This window comes from Arachis hypogaea, chromosome 7, assembly GCF_003086295.3.
Source record: "Arachis hypogaea cultivar Tifrunner chromosome 7, arahy.Tifrunner.gnm2.J5K5, whole genome shotgun sequence".
NCBI lineage: Eukaryota > Viridiplantae > Streptophyta > Magnoliopsida > Fabales > Fabaceae > Arachis > Arachis hypogaea.
The window spans coordinates 71,869,719-71,887,967 of record NC_092042.1 but is presented as its reverse complement, the minus strand read 5'-3'; the positions used below and the strand labels follow the sequence as shown (position 1 = coordinate 71,887,967).

The following is an 18,249-nucleotide window of genomic DNA, read 5'->3' as shown; positions in this document are numbered from 1 at the left end:
TTAATTAACACAATCTCAACGGTATTAGAAAGCCAACTTTCAGAGCTTTCCAACTATATATAATAGTTTATACTTTTCTTCCAGAATCACTGCCAAAACTGGCGCTAAACTCTGAGCCTGACGTTTAGCGCCCAAAAGGGACAGAACTAGCACCCCCTCCCGGCGTTGGACACCCTTTTTGGCATTGAACGCCAGCAGGGGACCTCAGAATGCACTAATGTCGACCCCCTTTGGGCGCTTAACGTGCACCCCTGAAGTACAACGTCCCCAACAGTCCGAATCACTTCTCTTTGGGCCTATCAAGCGGATTTAGCACTTCTTAACTTATTTTATTTTCTTTTTGTAATTTTTAATTACAAACAATATCTTTTGTTTTCATTTAATTTTGAATTTGAATTTTAGATTTATTCTTAGAGATTTTTTCTATAAATTAGGGACTTCCTTCCTCCTGAGATCATGCTCTCAGGAGGGGAGACATTACTTTAGATGTTCTTTTACTTTTTTTACTCTGTTTTCTCTGTAAGTCATGAGCAACTAAATCTCTTGGTTAGGGTTAGGAGCTCTGTTTATTTCTATGGATTAATATTATTACTTTTCTATTTTAATATATGTTTGATTCCATTCTAAGATATATTTTTATTCTTCAATCTAAATGAAACTGGGTGAAACGGAAGTATGATCCCTTTTTCTACATGAGTTCTTGCGAGTCCCTGACAGGATAGTATTGAAGTATAGCTTGAGAATACATCTCTTAGACGGCTAATCCATAACTTGTTAGGGACATGAGAACATCTGTTCAGCTAGGATCTGGGGTGATTAGGGTCTTCGTGGTATAAACTAGAATGCTGAGCTTCACCCTCATTCAAATCGAATGACCACTGACCCTAACTTTTGATGAGAATTAGAGAAGATTAAATTACCAAGGAATTGGGGTTTAATCACTTACAGTTTGCCATAGAATTAATCATTCATTGTTAAAATAGTTAGTAAGAAGTATGAATCCAGAAAGATAAACATCTCCAAAACCTTAATTGCTTCCATATATTATCTCTTCTCCAATCTTTAATTGCTTTTCTTTACTTTCTTGTTTTATGCGCCTATAATGAGCCGCTATTTTATGGTTTATTTTGTATTAAATTAAGTGAATTTTATCAATTATTCTTACACGTATTCATATAAATTGCATGGTTTTATAAATCCTTTCGAATTTGTGCTATGATTGAAAACATGCTTCTTTGGCCTTAAAATTGCTAATTTTAATCTTCTCTTATTACCATTTGATGCCGTGATATATTTGTTAAGTGTTTTCAAGATTTATAGGGTAGGAATGGCTTAGAGGATGGAAAGGAAGCATGCAAAAGTGGAAGGAACACAAGAAATTGAGTATTTCAGAAGCTGGTAGTGACGAGCGTCACATGCCACAGTAAAATAAATTCGCTGCGAGTGAATTCTGGGCTGCTTTTAACCCAGTTTCAGGCTCAAAATACTGATTAGTGGCTGCAGAGTGTAGTTGGAAGGGGGAGATCCATCATTCATCATTCATTCATACACATTTTTAGGTTTTAGATGTAGGTTTTTAGAGAGAGAGAGTCTCTCTCCTTGGTGCACGAAATTGCAATCACACTTTTGTAATCCGCACAACTAATCAGCAAGTGCACTGGGTCGTCCAAGTAATACCTTACGTGAGTAAGGGTCGAATCCCACGGAGATTGTTGGCTTGAAGCAAGCTATGGTTATCTTGTTTATCTTAGTCAGGATGCCAATAGGGTTCTTTCGTTTTAATTGTAAAAAGTCAAAGGGCATACAATAAATACTTATTTGTGCAATAATGGAGAATATGTTGGAGTTTTGGAGATACTTTGTCTCTTTATTTTAGCTTTGCTCTTGTACTCCTCTTCACACACGCAAGGCTCCTTCCATGGCAAGCTGTATGTAGGGCATCACTATTGTCAATAGCTACTTCCCATCCTCTCAGTGAAAATGGTCCAAATGCTCTGTCACAGCACAGCTAATCATCTATTGGTTCTCGATCATGTCGGAATAGAATCCATTGATTCTTTTGCGTTTGTCATCACGCCCAACACTCGCGAGTTTGAAGCTTGCTACAGTCATCCAATCCCAGAATCCTACTCGGAATACCACAGACAAGATTTAGACTTTCCGGATTCTCATGAATGCCGCCATCAATTCTAGCTTATACCACGAAGATTCTGATTAAGGAATCTAAGAGATACTCATTCAATCTGATGTAGAACGGATGTGGTTGTCAGGCACACGTTCATGGATTGAGGAAGGTGATGAGTGTCACGGATCATCACCTTCTTCATAGTGAAGCGCGAATGAACATCTTAGATAGGAATAAGCGTGTTTGAATGGAAAACAGAAATAATTGCATTAATTTATCGAGACGCTACAGAGCTCCTCACCCCCAACAATGGGGTTTAGAGACTTATGCTGCCAAAAGGTACAAATTTTAGATCTAAAAATGTCATGAGATACAAAATAAGTCTCTAAAAGTTGTTTAAATACTAAACTAGTAACCTAGGTTTACAGAAGATGAGTAAACTAAGATACTTGGTGCAGAAATTCACTTCTGGGGCCCACTTGGTGTGTGCTGGGGCTAAGACTTAAGCTTCTCACGTGCCTGGGCTGTTTCTGGAGTTGAACTCCAACTTGCAACCTGTTTCTGGCGCTGAACGCCAGACTGCAACATGGAACTGGCGTTGAATGCCAGTTTACGTCATCTATTTTCGCGCAAAGTATGGACTATTATATATTGCTGGAAAGCCCTGGAGATTATTGCAAGAGTGAGAAATAGAAATAGAAACAGAGGAGAGTTGGTGGTGTATGTTTTCATTTTATAACTAAATTAAAATTACATATGCATGATTTAAATCTGGATCAAAATCAGTAAAATAAGAAATAATACGAAAAGTAGTTCTTCTTCTCCTCTATTAGACTCACCTCAAAATAGAGAATAACAAACCCAACACTAGAATTTGTTGAAACGAGAGAGATTCAAGGAGCGGAGGAGCACGACCGAGAGCGCTAGTGTGATTGAGAGTGAGAGTGCGAAGCAGAGGAGGAGCACGATCGAGAGCGCCAGTGAGATTGAGAGCGAGAGTGCGAAGCAAAGATCGAGAGCGAGAGTGTGAAGGAAAATGAAATTTGGAGCAGGTTCCCTGATCTTTCTTTTGGCAGTTAGGATAGTCTCCGATTTTGATTTTCAGGATCGGAATAGGTAATATTTTTGAAATCTTTTTAAAAAATTATGTATATTTACTAACATTTTATTATAAATGTTATTTTATATATAATTTTATAATAATCACGAACACTTTAATAAATGTTAAGCAATAAATGTTACTAAATGTTCAAAATATAGTAGTGATTTATTATTCTTTTAGATTTTTTATTATTGTTAATCATTATATTGATTATGGTTGATTTGTGTTGATTATTGTTATAAAAGTAGGTGTTTGCTATGGTGTCTAAAAAATATTGCTAATTACTAAAATAGGTAAAATAATTAATTTTAAATTTAAAAGTATAAAAGTTAAAAAATTTTAAATATTTTAAAATTATTATAAAAAAAGTAACTTAGGCAAAAGTTAGACACCAAACAAAAACACCGTAGAATTGGCATAAAAGTATTGCAAATCAGTGTACTGATTGTGGTCGTGGTAGAAGAGGTTTTGCCGGTATCCCTATATCTTCCAAATCCTCTCCCTGGCCTCTACCCCGTTGACGTTACGGGTTTATCGAACAAAATGACATATGGTAACAAAAAAGCCGAAACCAGATACTTAGGGTATGTTTGGTAAACACGTTGGGGAGGAGAGAAGCACGTTTAAGCTTCTTGAAAGTTTCACTTTTTTATTTGGCTATTTTTATCTTTCTGAACGCAGAAGTGATTCCACTTCTGCTTCTAAATGCACGTTTAGGAGAAGCTAAAATTTGTAGCTTCTGCGTTTCACTTTCATGGTTGCTTGTTGTCTTTGGAAAATTAGGTGAAATTTTATTTCTTTTTTACTAACCCTACCCTTCATTTTCTTCTATAAAAAGATACTTATAACTATTACTTTCATAATAATTTTTTGCAGTTCTTCTTACTTCTTCATAGTTATTCGTTCCAAATTTTTTTCATTAAAATAGTTCAAATTTGTTTTAATCACTAGCAAATTAAATATTTCAATTTTTTATTATTTTTAATACTTATTTTTATATTTTAATTTTTATGTTTTTTATTGTATTTTTTACTTATATTTTTTATTATATTTTTTATTTATATGATAAATATTTTTATATTATTTGTGTAGTGTTCTGATTTCTCATGTTATATTTTTATGAGTTTTTTTAATCATTTATTATACTATTTTTTATATGTATATTTTTTTATGAAATTTTTTTATTTTTATTTGGCTTTTTTATTTATTTTATTGTATTTATTTTATTCATATGACAAATGTTGTTGACTTTTTCTAGGATATTTTTTTTTTTTTACATGAATTCTTTTTTTTTCCTATCATTTACTGCATTATATTTATGTTGCGTATGAAATTTTTTATTTTTTAAATTTTATTCATACGAATTTTATTTACTTTTTATTATATTTTTTTGTTCATATGATATATGTTGTTGATTTTATGGAATTTTTATTATTTCTTATGTGTATGATTTTTTTTTATTCTTTGAAATACTCTATTTTTATTTTGTATTAATTTTTTTTATTTTTTATTCTGACTTTGTAAAATTTATAATTGTAATTATTATATACTACGTTTATTATCAAAATTTTGTATAATATAAATTATGATCCTATAAAAAAGGACAAAATAAATAAGAAATTAATTATAAGTAACAACAAAATCATAAATAATGAAAATTTATAGTAAAAAATAATACTAAATTAAAGAGTACTAACCGTACTAAAAAAATTATAGAATATTTTTGTTGACATTATAAAATTTATAGTACTCTCTTTTATATTTTTATTTTTTTATTATATTTATTTTATTTATATGATAAATATTTTTATATTATTTTTGTTAGTATTTTGATTTTGCATATATAAAAAATTATTTAAATTGATGTCTCCTTTAGTAATTTTTCATCTAAAAGTGATTTTAAGTAGTATAATCCAAACAACATTTATTTTACTACAATCAATTTTGATATAAAAATTGCCAAACAAAAATCACGTTAACCCAAACTTACTTTTTATCAAAATCAATTTTGTAAAATCACTTTTATGCAAACTCCCATTTACAAAATAAAATCCAAACACACACTTAATCAACAGCGCTGAGGTAATTACGCTCTACCAGAACAACACCTTCTTGCCAACACTGCAGTGCCTCATATCCAACAATGGACTTTACATTCTGAAGCAGTAGAGCAGGCGTGGCAAAGCATGGGAGATAGGAGCAAGGGGCAGCACGCCTGTCAGCTTTTGAGCATCGCGATGTGCATGATGACAGTGTCAGCCACACGATTCCAAGCCATAATCGCATGCATGCTTTTCATTGCTCGCTAGTTCGTGGTGTTCCATATCACCAAAAATAAATTAATATTAAAATTAATAATGTTAGAACAAAAAACTTGTATTATTTAATATTAATTAATTATTATAATAATTAATAAATATTAAATAAAATAAATTTTCACAATTTTTGACTAATTTATTTGATTATTATTAAATATTTTTCCATCAAAATTAACAAAAATATTTAATAAAAAAATTAATAAAAAATAATCAAAAGTTATTTTATTTAATATTTATTAATTATTAATAAATATTAAATAAAATAAATTTTGATTATTTTTTTGTCTTTGCAAAAAAAAATCATTTGTATAGTTATACTTTGAAAATATCGAGACGAAATTAAATGACATACACTGCATGCAGCATGCCAGCACCTCCCACACTTATTTCCGCCAAAATTTAGGAAGTTTTCAACTTTTTTCATATACTTATTTCCGTGGAACACTTGGCTTCCTTCTCTTTGAAATCTTATACGATCGTATTTTGTTTCTACCACCAATATATCGCACAGAAAAAAAAAAAAAAAGAAAATGGAAGCAGCATGGCCTACTATTGTTATTGCTGCAGCCCCAGTAGTTGTGTTGCTTTCATGGGGATGGAGGATCCTCAATTGGTTATGGCTGAGGCCAAAGAAGCTTGAGAGGTTGCTAAGAGATCAAGGCCTTCGAGGCACACCGTACAAGGTTCTAGTTGGAAACTCGAAAGATTTTATGAAGATGCAAAGGGAAGCAAGAACCAAACCCATGAACACCTCTGATGATGATATTGCTCCTCGTACGCAGCCTTTTGTCCTACAATGCTTCAACAAATACGGTACGATATGTCTAATTGTTAGTTATGGAATTGTGTTATCTAAATTAATTCGGTTTTATTTTGTATCACCTTTCATCAACATTGTTTTAGGAGGGGACAAGCAATTTTGGTATTTTACAACTATCAATTGATCATTAATAGTATTTTTAATGGTATGAGATTATATTTAATAGTAGGAGATCACTCACTTTTATTTTGATAGTTAAGTACTGGCCAAAAAATACAAAAGTTGCTCTTCCCTAAACTTTTTCTTGTTTTAGATACTCATAGAAAGTGATATTTATTGAGAAAATGACATTCGTTATATACTTATATGCCCATCCACTTTTTTTTCCTTCAAAGTGTCATATATATTTTCAAGCCATGTATATGCGTTGTACTGTGTCTATTTATCATCTTGTATAATTTAAACGAAAGAAGACGCGTATTTTATTTATATCTTAACAAAAATAATATTTAAAATCTTTTATGTATATTTCTGTTGTACATATTTTTTATGGTTTTAAAGATAAATTTTTTATTTTTTATAAGTTCATAAGTGTCATTTATACGTCATAATATGATGTGAACAAAAAAAATAGAGAAATAATATCAATCGGAAACGTTGTTTCTTGGACTTAAGCCATCTTTAATTAACATGAGCACATAATTAATTTGTCTAGCAAGTTTTAGTGTGTGTTTGGATTACAGTTTACAAAACGGGAGTTTGAATAAAATTGATTTTACAAACTTGATTATGATAAAAAGTAAGTTTGTGTTAAAGTGATTTATGTTTGACAATCTTTGCATCAAAATGAATTATAGCAAAATAAATATTGTTTGGATTATACTACTCAAAATCACTTTTACATAAAAAATTACTAGAATAGACACCAACTTAAATAATTTTTGTATATTATCTTATCATTTTAATTTAGATATTTGAATAGATCTTATTAATTAATTCTATGATAAAATTAATATTTATACATTAAAATAAAAATAATATATAAAGATTGGAAAAATATATTTTAAATTAAAACTAACAAAATATAAATTTTAGAGAGTACTAAGAATAATAAAAAAAATTAAATATTTATCTTGGTAGTAATTGAAATAAATCAAAAAAAATTTTATGTTATTTTTTATATAGTATATTTTTAGTACTCTTATTACTCTTATTTTTTAATATATTTTTAGTAACATGTATAAAGGATAAATTTGGTAAAAAGTAAATAAAGATGGAGTATTGATGGCTAAAAGCCCGTTGGTGAAACGCAGAAGCTCAAAATTGTAGCTTCTTGTAAACATGATTTTGAAAGCAAAATCAATTCTATGTTCATAAATCAAAAGTTTGCCAAACCAAAAATTAAAGCTTTCAAAAAAGATAAATATACTTCTTCTCTTGTAACGCATTTACCAAACACACTCTTAATTGTTGTGGTCATTCACCAGAATGTTATTAGTTTGTCTTATTTCACGGTTCATCACATAGATACGTAGTGAAAAAAATTATGCTACACACTATATGTACACTATGTAATAAATTTTGTCATAGCATGAAAATAGATGTAACCTGGTGAATGATTAAATACGTGAAAAACCTGGTGAATCAAAACCGTTAGCTTTTTTTGATTGGTTTATTTGAGTTAAAAAAGTATTTATTTTTTTAAAAAAGTCTATCCAAATATAAAAGAATCTTTTTTCTGTTAAAAAAATCTTTTTAAAAAAACAAATTGGACAAATTTTTTAAGATATGAAAAGAAATAGTGTGTAATTCACCAAAATGGATAATTAGTATATTTTTTTTTGATATGGGTTTAAATTAATTTTTTTAAATTTTAAGTCATAAATCGGACCCTCAAAGTTAAAGAACTAGAAAAATCTAAGGGTCAGATTTTATAATGCACAAATTGAAGGATCTAATTTGAGTTGAAATAAAAAAATTTTTCTGTCGTAAAAAAAATCGAACCAATTTGCACATTTAAATTTTTTTAATACTAAAATACGAATTTGAAGGTCAAATTTATATGTTTAAAAAATTTAAAATAAAAAATCAAAATTTAAACCTCAAATTTTTGTATTTAAAAAAAATTGAAAGTCACAATTTTAACCCTCAATTTTATGCTCTCTTCATGATAAAAAAATACACATAAATTCTTTACATTGTTTGAAACACCGTTGGAAGCCTAATAACAAAAATAAAAAGCGAACAAATTGAGAAAGAAAGAGGAAGAGAGAGAATGTTTTTCAAATAGTGAAGTGTTGTGTAAAAATTGATTCAACTATCTAGAAAATGAAAATTCTCACTTTTTTACATTGCAGGATAGTATTTTACACAACTATATGAGAGGATGTACTATTGTTGTGTAAGTTAGACATTAGTTTAGTTACAAGTAGTAATGAAGCAGCAAGTAAGTTAGTTATGAAATGAAAAGAAGCAAATAGAAGTTAGTTAGCTTTATATGTATATAAATATTTTTACTTTTCTCTGTAAAGTGTGTTTGCCATCTCTTTCTTTTCTTTTTCTCTCCCTCATCTCTTTTTTCTTGGGTCAAAACTCCCCGAACTTTCACATAGTGCGGTGAACGTTATGTGACTCAACTCTATTCTTCTGAATCTTCTCGATTCTTAACTCCTCTTTTCAATTTTTTTCTCCCTTTCTTGCTTTTTTTCTCTTCTCTTGAACTCACATAATAGGATTTGATGAGAGCTTGTCTACTTCTCTTCCTCAAATCAACTCCGAATTAAAATAGCGGTTCCAATCAATGAGACCAAGAGAAGAAGCTTCATCGATGGCACACAATCCGAAAACTGCATGCTTGGTGAATCCAGGATTTGATAATGGCAATCCAAATCAGGCTTCTCACCTTCCGATCTTCAAAATTTAGTTCGATTACTCTCTCAAATTTCCTATCTTCAAGCCCAGATTTTATGAGCATTAACAAATGTGAGTTCTGATCTTTCAAACTCCTTCTTTATTCATCCATGTGAAAATTCTGACATTAGTTCTCACTCATTAAAACTACAATTCTTGGTCACGTGCTATGACTCTGGCTTTGAAAGGAAAGAATAAATTTGGTTTCGTTGATGATAGCGTTCCAAGACCGTTAGAGTCTGATGCTACCTTTTTTGCATGGAAAAAATACAACATTTATGTGCTGTCTTGGTTAAGTGTATCGATTAGTAAAGAAATCATAACGTTATTTGGACCGAGAATGCTACGGATATTTGGCGCAATTGACGGCATCGCTACTACTAAGACGACATCTTCAGGATTGCAAAATTAGAAGAAGAACTATTCTCAGTCAAACAAGATGAGCTGAGCATCAGTGCTTATTTCACGAAATTAAAGGCAATTTGGCAAGAACTTGATAATTTTTGCCCCATTCCAACTTGCAATTGTGACGATTCTTGTACATGCGATCTTGGTGTCATTTGAAACTACAAGAAAGATACATATGTAATGTGCTTCTTGAAAGGGTTGAACGAGCAACATGCGGTAGCCAGATTGCAGATCATGCCAATGAAGGCACCACCAGACCTAAAGGTTCCAAACAACACTGTGTGTAAACTTAAGAGACCTATTTATGACCTCAAACATGCAAGCTGACAATGAAACTCTAAGCTAAACTAAGTGCTTCTTGCAGCAGGCTATACTTAGTCCAAGAGTGATCATTCTTTTTTCACCAAGTGACAAGTGTCAAAATTGAAAATTCACAGCACTTCTTGTGTACGTAAATGATTTAGTTATAGCTGGTGATGACATGAAAGAAATTAATGCCCTCAAAGCATTGTTGGATGCGAAATTCACCATCAAGAACTTAGGACAACTGAAATTTTTCTTGGAATGAAAGTAGCTCATAATAGCAAAGACATCTCTCTATATCAACGCAAATACACACTCGACCTCCTCAAAGATTTTGGCACAATAGAATTTAAACTTGCTTCAACTCCTATGAGCTATAACACTCAACTCACCAAGAATTCAGGGACAAGATTAGAAGACACATACAAGTACCGACAACTCATCGGACGACTCATCTATCTAACAAATATTAGACCTGACATCTCCTTCGCAGTTGACAAGCTTAGTCAATACCTCGATTGCCCCACCGATTCTCACTTCAAATAAGGCATATGCACCTTCTCAGATACCTCAAGTCATCTCTAACAGCTGGCCTTTTCTTCAGCTCAAATTCTGATCTTTCACTCTCTGGCTACATGGACTCGGATTGGACCACATGCTCAGACACACGATGCTCGGTCCCTAGCTAATAATGTTTCTATATTGGTACCTCCCTTATTTCGTAGAAAAGCAAAAAGTAAGCCATGATGGCTCGCTTATCTTCGAAAGCTAAATACCGGGCCATGGCTTTAGGCATAGTTGAAGAACAATGGCTCTTGTACTTGCTCAAGGACCTTAGAATTGACCATCCTAAGCCATTTACCTTGTATGTCATAATCAATCCGCCTTCAACATCACATCTAATCTAGTCTTCCGTAAATGCACCAAACACATTAAAGTTGATTGGCACATCACAAGAAAAAAGGTTCTGGCGGACATCCTCAAACTCCTACCTATCTCCCTCTAACCAAACCGCTGACATTTTCACTAAAGCTTTGGCTCCTAGACCTTTCAACCAGTGGCGGAGTTTGAAATAAAATTTTGGGGGGTCAGATAGAAAATAATTGTCAAGATGTTTTTGATATAGACCCATTTAAGATAAGTTCGTCTAACCTCATCTCTTTGATTTGGGTGATATTGCCAAATTTAAAGCCATTTTTCAGTGTTTCATTCTAAATAATTAAGGTCAAACTCATCAGATGTAACTCTTTAAACTTTTGAATGTTGTATCTCACTTTCTTCGTGATTCATTCAAGTAGAAGAACTATCTACATGGGTTGATATTGTAAAAATTATATGTTCTCCTTCTTGAATATTAGCCTTCCTCTTAAAAATGCATCAGTTCTTTGATTTTTCATGATTATTTTATACAAAAATTTGAATATATCTTGTAAAATATGTAAAAAAGAAATTAGAAGGATAAATATTAAAATTTATAATATTTATTGAATTTTTTTATCAATTTATACAAATACAATAATATCAATACTTATTGAATATTCTAATATTTTTTAGCATATAAAAAATTAAATTAAATAAACAGTAAAATATAAAATAATATTAAATTACATAAATAAAAAATACCTAATTTTTTATATTTGAACTCAAAGATAGAGAAAGTGTTACTTATTGAATAGAAAGCTGCGAAATACGAATACACTTAGTTTAGTCCAAATCTAACAAGGTTTGAATGTTTAAAACTAAAAACTATTGTGCAATAAAAGCAAAAGATGAAAATTAAACTTTGATATTTTAAGTTATAGTAAAGTATTTGAGCAAACTGAACTATTTTTTATTTTCTGAAAAAGTACTACTAATTTCTTTAACCAAAGTTTGGGAGGGCTGTGGCCCCCTTGTGTTAACTAACCTCCGCCCCTACTTTCAACCATGCATATTCCAAGTTTGTACTAGTGAACATTCACTCTCTAGTTTGTGGAGGCATGTAGGAGGATGTATTATTGTTGTGTAAGTTAAACATCAATTTAGTTACAAGTAGTAGTGAAGCAGCAACTAAGCTAGTTATGAAATGTAAAAAAATAAATAGAAGTTAATTAGCTTTATGTGTATGTAAACCTTTTTACTCTTCTATGTAAAATGTGGTTCACTATTTTTGAATTGTGCCTTTTATTTTCTCTTTTGATTCTGCCATCTCTCTCTTCTCTTTCTCTCTCCCTCATCTCTTTCTTCTTACGTCACAACTCCGCGAACTTTCACAACAACCATCTTCTCTAACTTTGTATTGCCGGTTGGCAAATTGGCATAGATATTTAGTGACTAATTCTCAAATAAAATAATTCTTATGAAGTTCTTTTTATGTGGTATACAGGAAAGAATTCTTTTTTCTGGTCTGGAGGAATACCAATAGTGATAGTCACAGATCCTGAACTAATCAAAGATGTATTCAACAAGAACTATGATTTTCAAAAGCCAAATACAAATCCATTGATCAAATTATTGGTTAATGGGCTTGGTGGCCATGAGGGTGACAAGTGGAGAAAACATAGAAGAATAATCAATCCTGCATTTCATTCAGAAAAGTTGAAGGTTATTTTCACTACGTACATATATCTAAATTTAAATGATGAGTATGAAATTTCTTCGTTCCTCAATTTCGGCATGGCATAATTTGCAATAACTTGAGCTCGTAATGTATATGTTAGGAATAAGTAACACATATTTTCTTTTCTTTTTTAGAAACTTATTTTGACTTATTTTTTCTACATTGCTTCACAGATTATGATACCAATATTCTTCAAAAGTTGCAATGACATCATATGTAAATGGGAGAAAATGATATCGTCGAATGAATCATGCGAAATAGATGTGTGGCCTTCTTTTCAAAATCTAGCCGGTGATGTTATCTCTCGAGCAGCATTCGGAAGTAGCTACGAAGAAGGAATAAGAATATTTGAACTTCAAAGAGAGCAACTTAAACTTACCATGGAAGTTGTGATGAAAGTTTATATTCCCGGATCGAGGTAAGATTACTTTACAAATCAAATGTGGCTTATAATTAATGCAAGATAATGATGTGTAAATGACATTTACGTTCAACACAATAGACACATAAAATTAAACATTGTATCTTGAGACACAAATGCATAAACGAAAAAATTACTACACTCCCCTTTGTTAAAAATCATCAATCCAAAGCAAAATTCACAAATCTAATCATCATCAAGATTTCTTTTCTTAAAATTGGAAAAAGTAGAAAAAGAAAAGAGGAAAAAGTCGAAAAAGAAAAGAAAAGATAGAGATATAGAGAGACGAGTAAATATTAAAAATTTGACATTTTTATGAGGATAAAATAAAAATAAAGATGATAAAAAAATGTCTTTATTTCAAGTTTCAACCAAATTTTGTATCTCAACTTTTGATGAGGGCAAACAAATTTCTATTTTTGGGAAATAAAATCTTTTTGTGTATTTGTTTCTGTCTTTCTTTCTATAGATTTTTCTGTGTGTCGTTTTTTTTTTTGGTATTTGTGTCTCAAGAATCCAGACACAACCTTAATGCTTGAACAAGAAGATGCAGTGTAATAATAATTGCAAATTGAATAGGAAAAACTATTTAAAAAAATGAGAAAATTAGGTGTATAAGTGATTTTAACTAAATATCGCATAAATTAGGGGTTTTACTTTTTTATTTTGTTTCTTTTTCTTCTAAGATAATAATATCTAAATAATATAAAAAACAATTTGATCATCAAGTAAAAGTTAGGGGACCAATTTTATTATAGGGTGAAAATTGAAAATCTAATTTGATTTATAAAAACAATTTTTCTACTAGCTAGCTTATGTAACATTTCATCACATCACTTTTTGGTTAATGCCGTTATGGCGTTATCCAGACCATTAACGAATAATTTACTCGATTTACTCTTTGAAATAACAAGGAGTTAATTTGATTAATTTTTAAATTGAAGAACAAATTTGATTATCAAAGGAAACAATTATTGTATATAAATGTATATATGTATACCCTATTATTATATTATATTTATCTCACAATAACATAATTATTGTTTTGATTTTTTATAGTAAAAAATATTTTATTAAACTTAATGTACATGTACTTTCGACGTGACTGCCAAATATATATATGTTATATTTGTCTTAGTATCAAAACAAGAAATAAATAAATAAATAAATTTGATAAAAAAATCAATAAAGAGTTATAATGAATTTTGTAACATTAATTAATTAATTACTAAATTAAAGTTTAATCTTCTAAAGATAAATAAAATTGTTTGTAAATTTTTATAAAAAAGTAAGTTGAAATAAGAAAATATTGTGCTTGTGTTTTAGTTTTCTCTTTGTTTTTATTTTATGGTTTTGTATTATTTCTTTATTTCAATGTTTAAATATATAGTCTAATTTGGAACAATTATTTTTATAAAAAGTTTTTATCCCATGAATATTATAACAAGTAGACTCTAAACTTGAAATACAGATAATGAATGGATAAATATATAAGAAAAAAAAAGTATAATTATCAAAATCGGATTAGACCGAAAATTCAATGAACTGGTAGTTTGGTCGGTTTAATTTAAATTTAAAATGCAGATCGTTTTTGCAATGTTCTTGTCACTAAATCAGACTTACTTTCTTGACTATTATAGACTAATAATAAAATATATAATAATCAAGTTCACATGAAAATGCTCTAACAATTTTACAATAGTTCATATATATAAGGTTAATTTTATTTATACGTAATTTTTTTTGTTTTTTATTAGATTAGACTTATTAAATTAAAGACTAATAATTTATATAATTTATATATATATATATATTATATTAAAGCAATATATATAATTTATTTAAATTTAAATAATATGAAATATTAAACATTAATTTTTATTTTCTAATAAATATTGTATTATAATTTTATATATTTATTTAATTATTATTTGATTAAACAGTTTGACCATTGGCTCATCGGTTAAACTATTAATTCAGTAGTTTTATCATGTCGATTATTGGTTCGATTTTGATAACTAAAAAAAATATATTTAAGGCGTTGAAAATAAAAAGAGAAGAACAATTAAAAAATAATTTTTATTATTTTGAATTAAGATATTTCCGATAAGCTAATCAATTTATTAGGGATTCAATTTTCGTACCCATAAAACGACTTTTTGTAAAGATATTTATGTGTCGCATTATTATTGGACATATTAATGAATTGGTTATTTTTGAATTTCTTAACAAATTAGAATAAAATCGATTTTTTATAACAATAACTATAAATCCAATTGTTATCAGATCCGGTTGAACCGACTAATTTACATAACCCACTGGATCATGATTTTTTTTGTTTTTTTTTTAAACAAAAATCAGGGATATATTTATCTTTTTATCAAAAAATTTAAACATAATTCGGTTTAGATTGTGTAAATTGATCGGATCAAATCGGGTCTAATAATTATAATGCGGATAATTGGGTTTATTATTGTTGCTATAATAAACCGATTTTGTTCTGGTTTATTAAAAAATAAATTATTAATCAATTTAATAAAGATGTTTTATAATATCATAACACATGTAAACATCTTTAAAAAAAAAAGACATTTTTAGTGTCTTTATTAAAGTGTTCTATTAATTTCAAATACCAAATTTTTTGTTTGTTCATCACTACTTTCTAGGACTAGGAGAATTGAAATAATTATAAGATTAATTATGTTTATTTGCAGGTTTTTACCTACTCGTAACAATAGGAGGATGAAGGAAATCGACAGAGACATAAAAACTTCACTTAAGAAAATAATTAATAAGAAAGAGAAAGCACTAAAAGCAGGTGAGACAGCAAAAGATGATTTACTGGGTATATTGTTGGAATCAAATCAGAAGGAAATTGAAGAGTATGGAAAAAAGAAGAATAATGGAATGAGTGTTGAAGATGTAATCGACGAATGTAAATTGTTCTACTTTGCGGGACAAGAGACGACTTCAGTTTTGCTGGTTTGGAGCATGGTGTTACTCAGTAAGCATTCTTATTGGCAAGCTCGGGCAAGGGAGGAAGTCTTGCAGGTCTTTGGTAGCCAGAAACCACACCTTGATGGCTTAAATCGCCTTAAGATTGTAAGTATTCTGATTTGTGTCCTTGTGACATTACTTGCTATGTGTAGTTAGATATCAATCATATCACGATCCGAGTGAATCCGAGTTTGACTCGATCCAACATTTTGATTAGACCACTTATTTAGACTCTTATCGGAACTTAAATCTGATTAAAAATTAATATTTTCGGGTCAAACAAAGACTAGATTGAGAGTATAATACTAGAGCATGAGTCACCATCATCACTGTCCTTCTTCTCCTCCTCCATCATCAAACAAAGACTAGGTTGACTACTGTTTGTTGAGTCTGAGTACGAAGATGGAAGAATTGTGGAAATACGAATTCCATTACAAAATACTGTGTGTGTGTATGACTCTATATCCCCTTATTTACTCTCCGAACCAGTCTGGGTCTGGCTGACCCAAACCTTGAACCTAACTCGGTTGAGTGATTAGACCGAAAAGAGTTTTTATACTTTGAATTCAATTACATCTAAATGAAACCAAGCCAAATTTGTCCAAATCGACTGGGTCCGGGTTTCTTCTTTAGACCGAATCTTGATATTTGCAATCACACGTACAAATCATAAATTTACTAAATTTATATAAATGTATATATACTTTTCATTTTTATTATTCTTGTGTTTTTGTTATGCGTAAAGCTTAATATTAATTGTTAATTTATCGTATATTTTTATAATTAAATTTTATTATGTTATTTTTTTTATTTTTTTTATAATGGTAGATGTCTAAATAAATTTGTGAGTACAAAATTATCTGTAAAAAATTATAGATGGAGTTACTTTTATTAAACCATGAAAGATTCAATATATCTCCTTTTTTTTATGACATTTTAATATAAACTTAATTTTGAGACATTGACAGTGTAAAAGCATTTTATATACGATTATTATGTAATTACATTCATTTTTTTAGATGATTATTCACGTGATTAATATGAAAGATATTGTGACATTACATTGGTTGTATGTGTAAAACTACTTTATACTGAAAGTGAATCAAATAAAATTAAATTCTTTTAATATTAGATAAATAAAATTTTGAATTATTTTATTTTTTTTAATTTTAAGTATTAAGAAGACAAATTGAAACGCCTTTTACTCAATACTTATTAATATAAATCTCTTATAACAGGTCACTATGATATTATATGAGGTTCTCAGGTTATATCCACCGGTACCTGGACTTACTCGAACTACCGCCAAAGATATAAAACTTGGAGACCTAAATTTGCCTCAAGGAGTGCAAATTTTCTTCCCAATTGTTTTGATTCACCATGATTTCAGACTTTGGGGTAATGATGCAAAGAATTTCAATCCTGAAAGATTTTCAGAAGGAGTATTTAAGGCGACAAATGGCAAAGCTTCTTTTTTGCCATTTGGATGGGGTCCTAGAATCTGTATTGGACAAAACTTCTCGTTATTAGAAGCAAAGATGGCTTTATCATTGATTCTACAACATTTTTCATTTGAACTTTCTCCAGCTTATACTCATGCTCCGATGACTATGGCTTTACTTCATCCACAACATGGCGCTCATATCATTTTACACAAGGTAAAAATATAAAAATAATAATATGCTCATCGACGTTTGATTTCATAATGTACTAATTAATAATATACTATTTTATTGTAAAATACTAATGGGAGTAAAGGCAAAGAAAAGCTGATACCATTATTAGTATTTTCTGATATGTGTGTCTTATACTTGACATTTTATAACATTTACAATCAATTTAACACACTTGTAATTTCTCCTAAGGTTGCTTCACTTTGTGTCATCGTGTTTTGTTAATATTTTGGCAGGTTTAGTTTTTATTTAGGTAGTCTATTTAGAATGCTCCCCAATCACTTTCATCCATGTAAGTATTTAAGTTGACAAGTGACTCGTGATTTGGAGGCTATTTTGGCTCATTTTAGTTTACTCTTGGAGAATTATTATGAGTCAAGGCTTGAAGAGAGATGAAAGATAACTTTTCATATACTCACTTTTGATATTTTCTTAATTTATATTTATAACGAAAAAAGCTCCAACTTTTCTCTAGATTTTGTTAAATTTCACTTTAAATTTCTACTTTTGAATTTTAATTTTGTTTAATTATAGTTTTGTTTTTATTTTCTTGTTCCTCTATACTACTTTGCTTAGAATCTCTTGTTAATTTATTATGAATTATATGAATTTTTTATTTTTATTAATGAATTT

At 29.6% G+C, this 18,249-nt stretch overlaps 1 protein-coding gene across 1 annotated transcript; it reads left to right on the top strand.

Moving 5' to 3' along the window:
• Positions 1-5,950: 5,950 nt before the first annotated feature.
• On the top strand, positions 5,951-18,008 carry LOC112703385 (cytochrome P450 72A68). The gene is made up of 5 exons (XM_025754806.3): positions 5,951-6,358; positions 12,292-12,509; positions 12,699-12,943; positions 15,661-16,048; positions 17,182-18,008. Exons 1-5 carry the CDS (start codon positions 6,076-6,078, stop codon positions 17,611-17,613), a joined length of 1,566 nt encoding a protein of 521 aa, XP_025610591.1. The 5' UTR covers positions 5,951-6,075; the 3' UTR covers positions 17,614-18,008.
• The last annotated feature ends 241 nt before the right edge of the window (positions 18,009-18,249 follow it).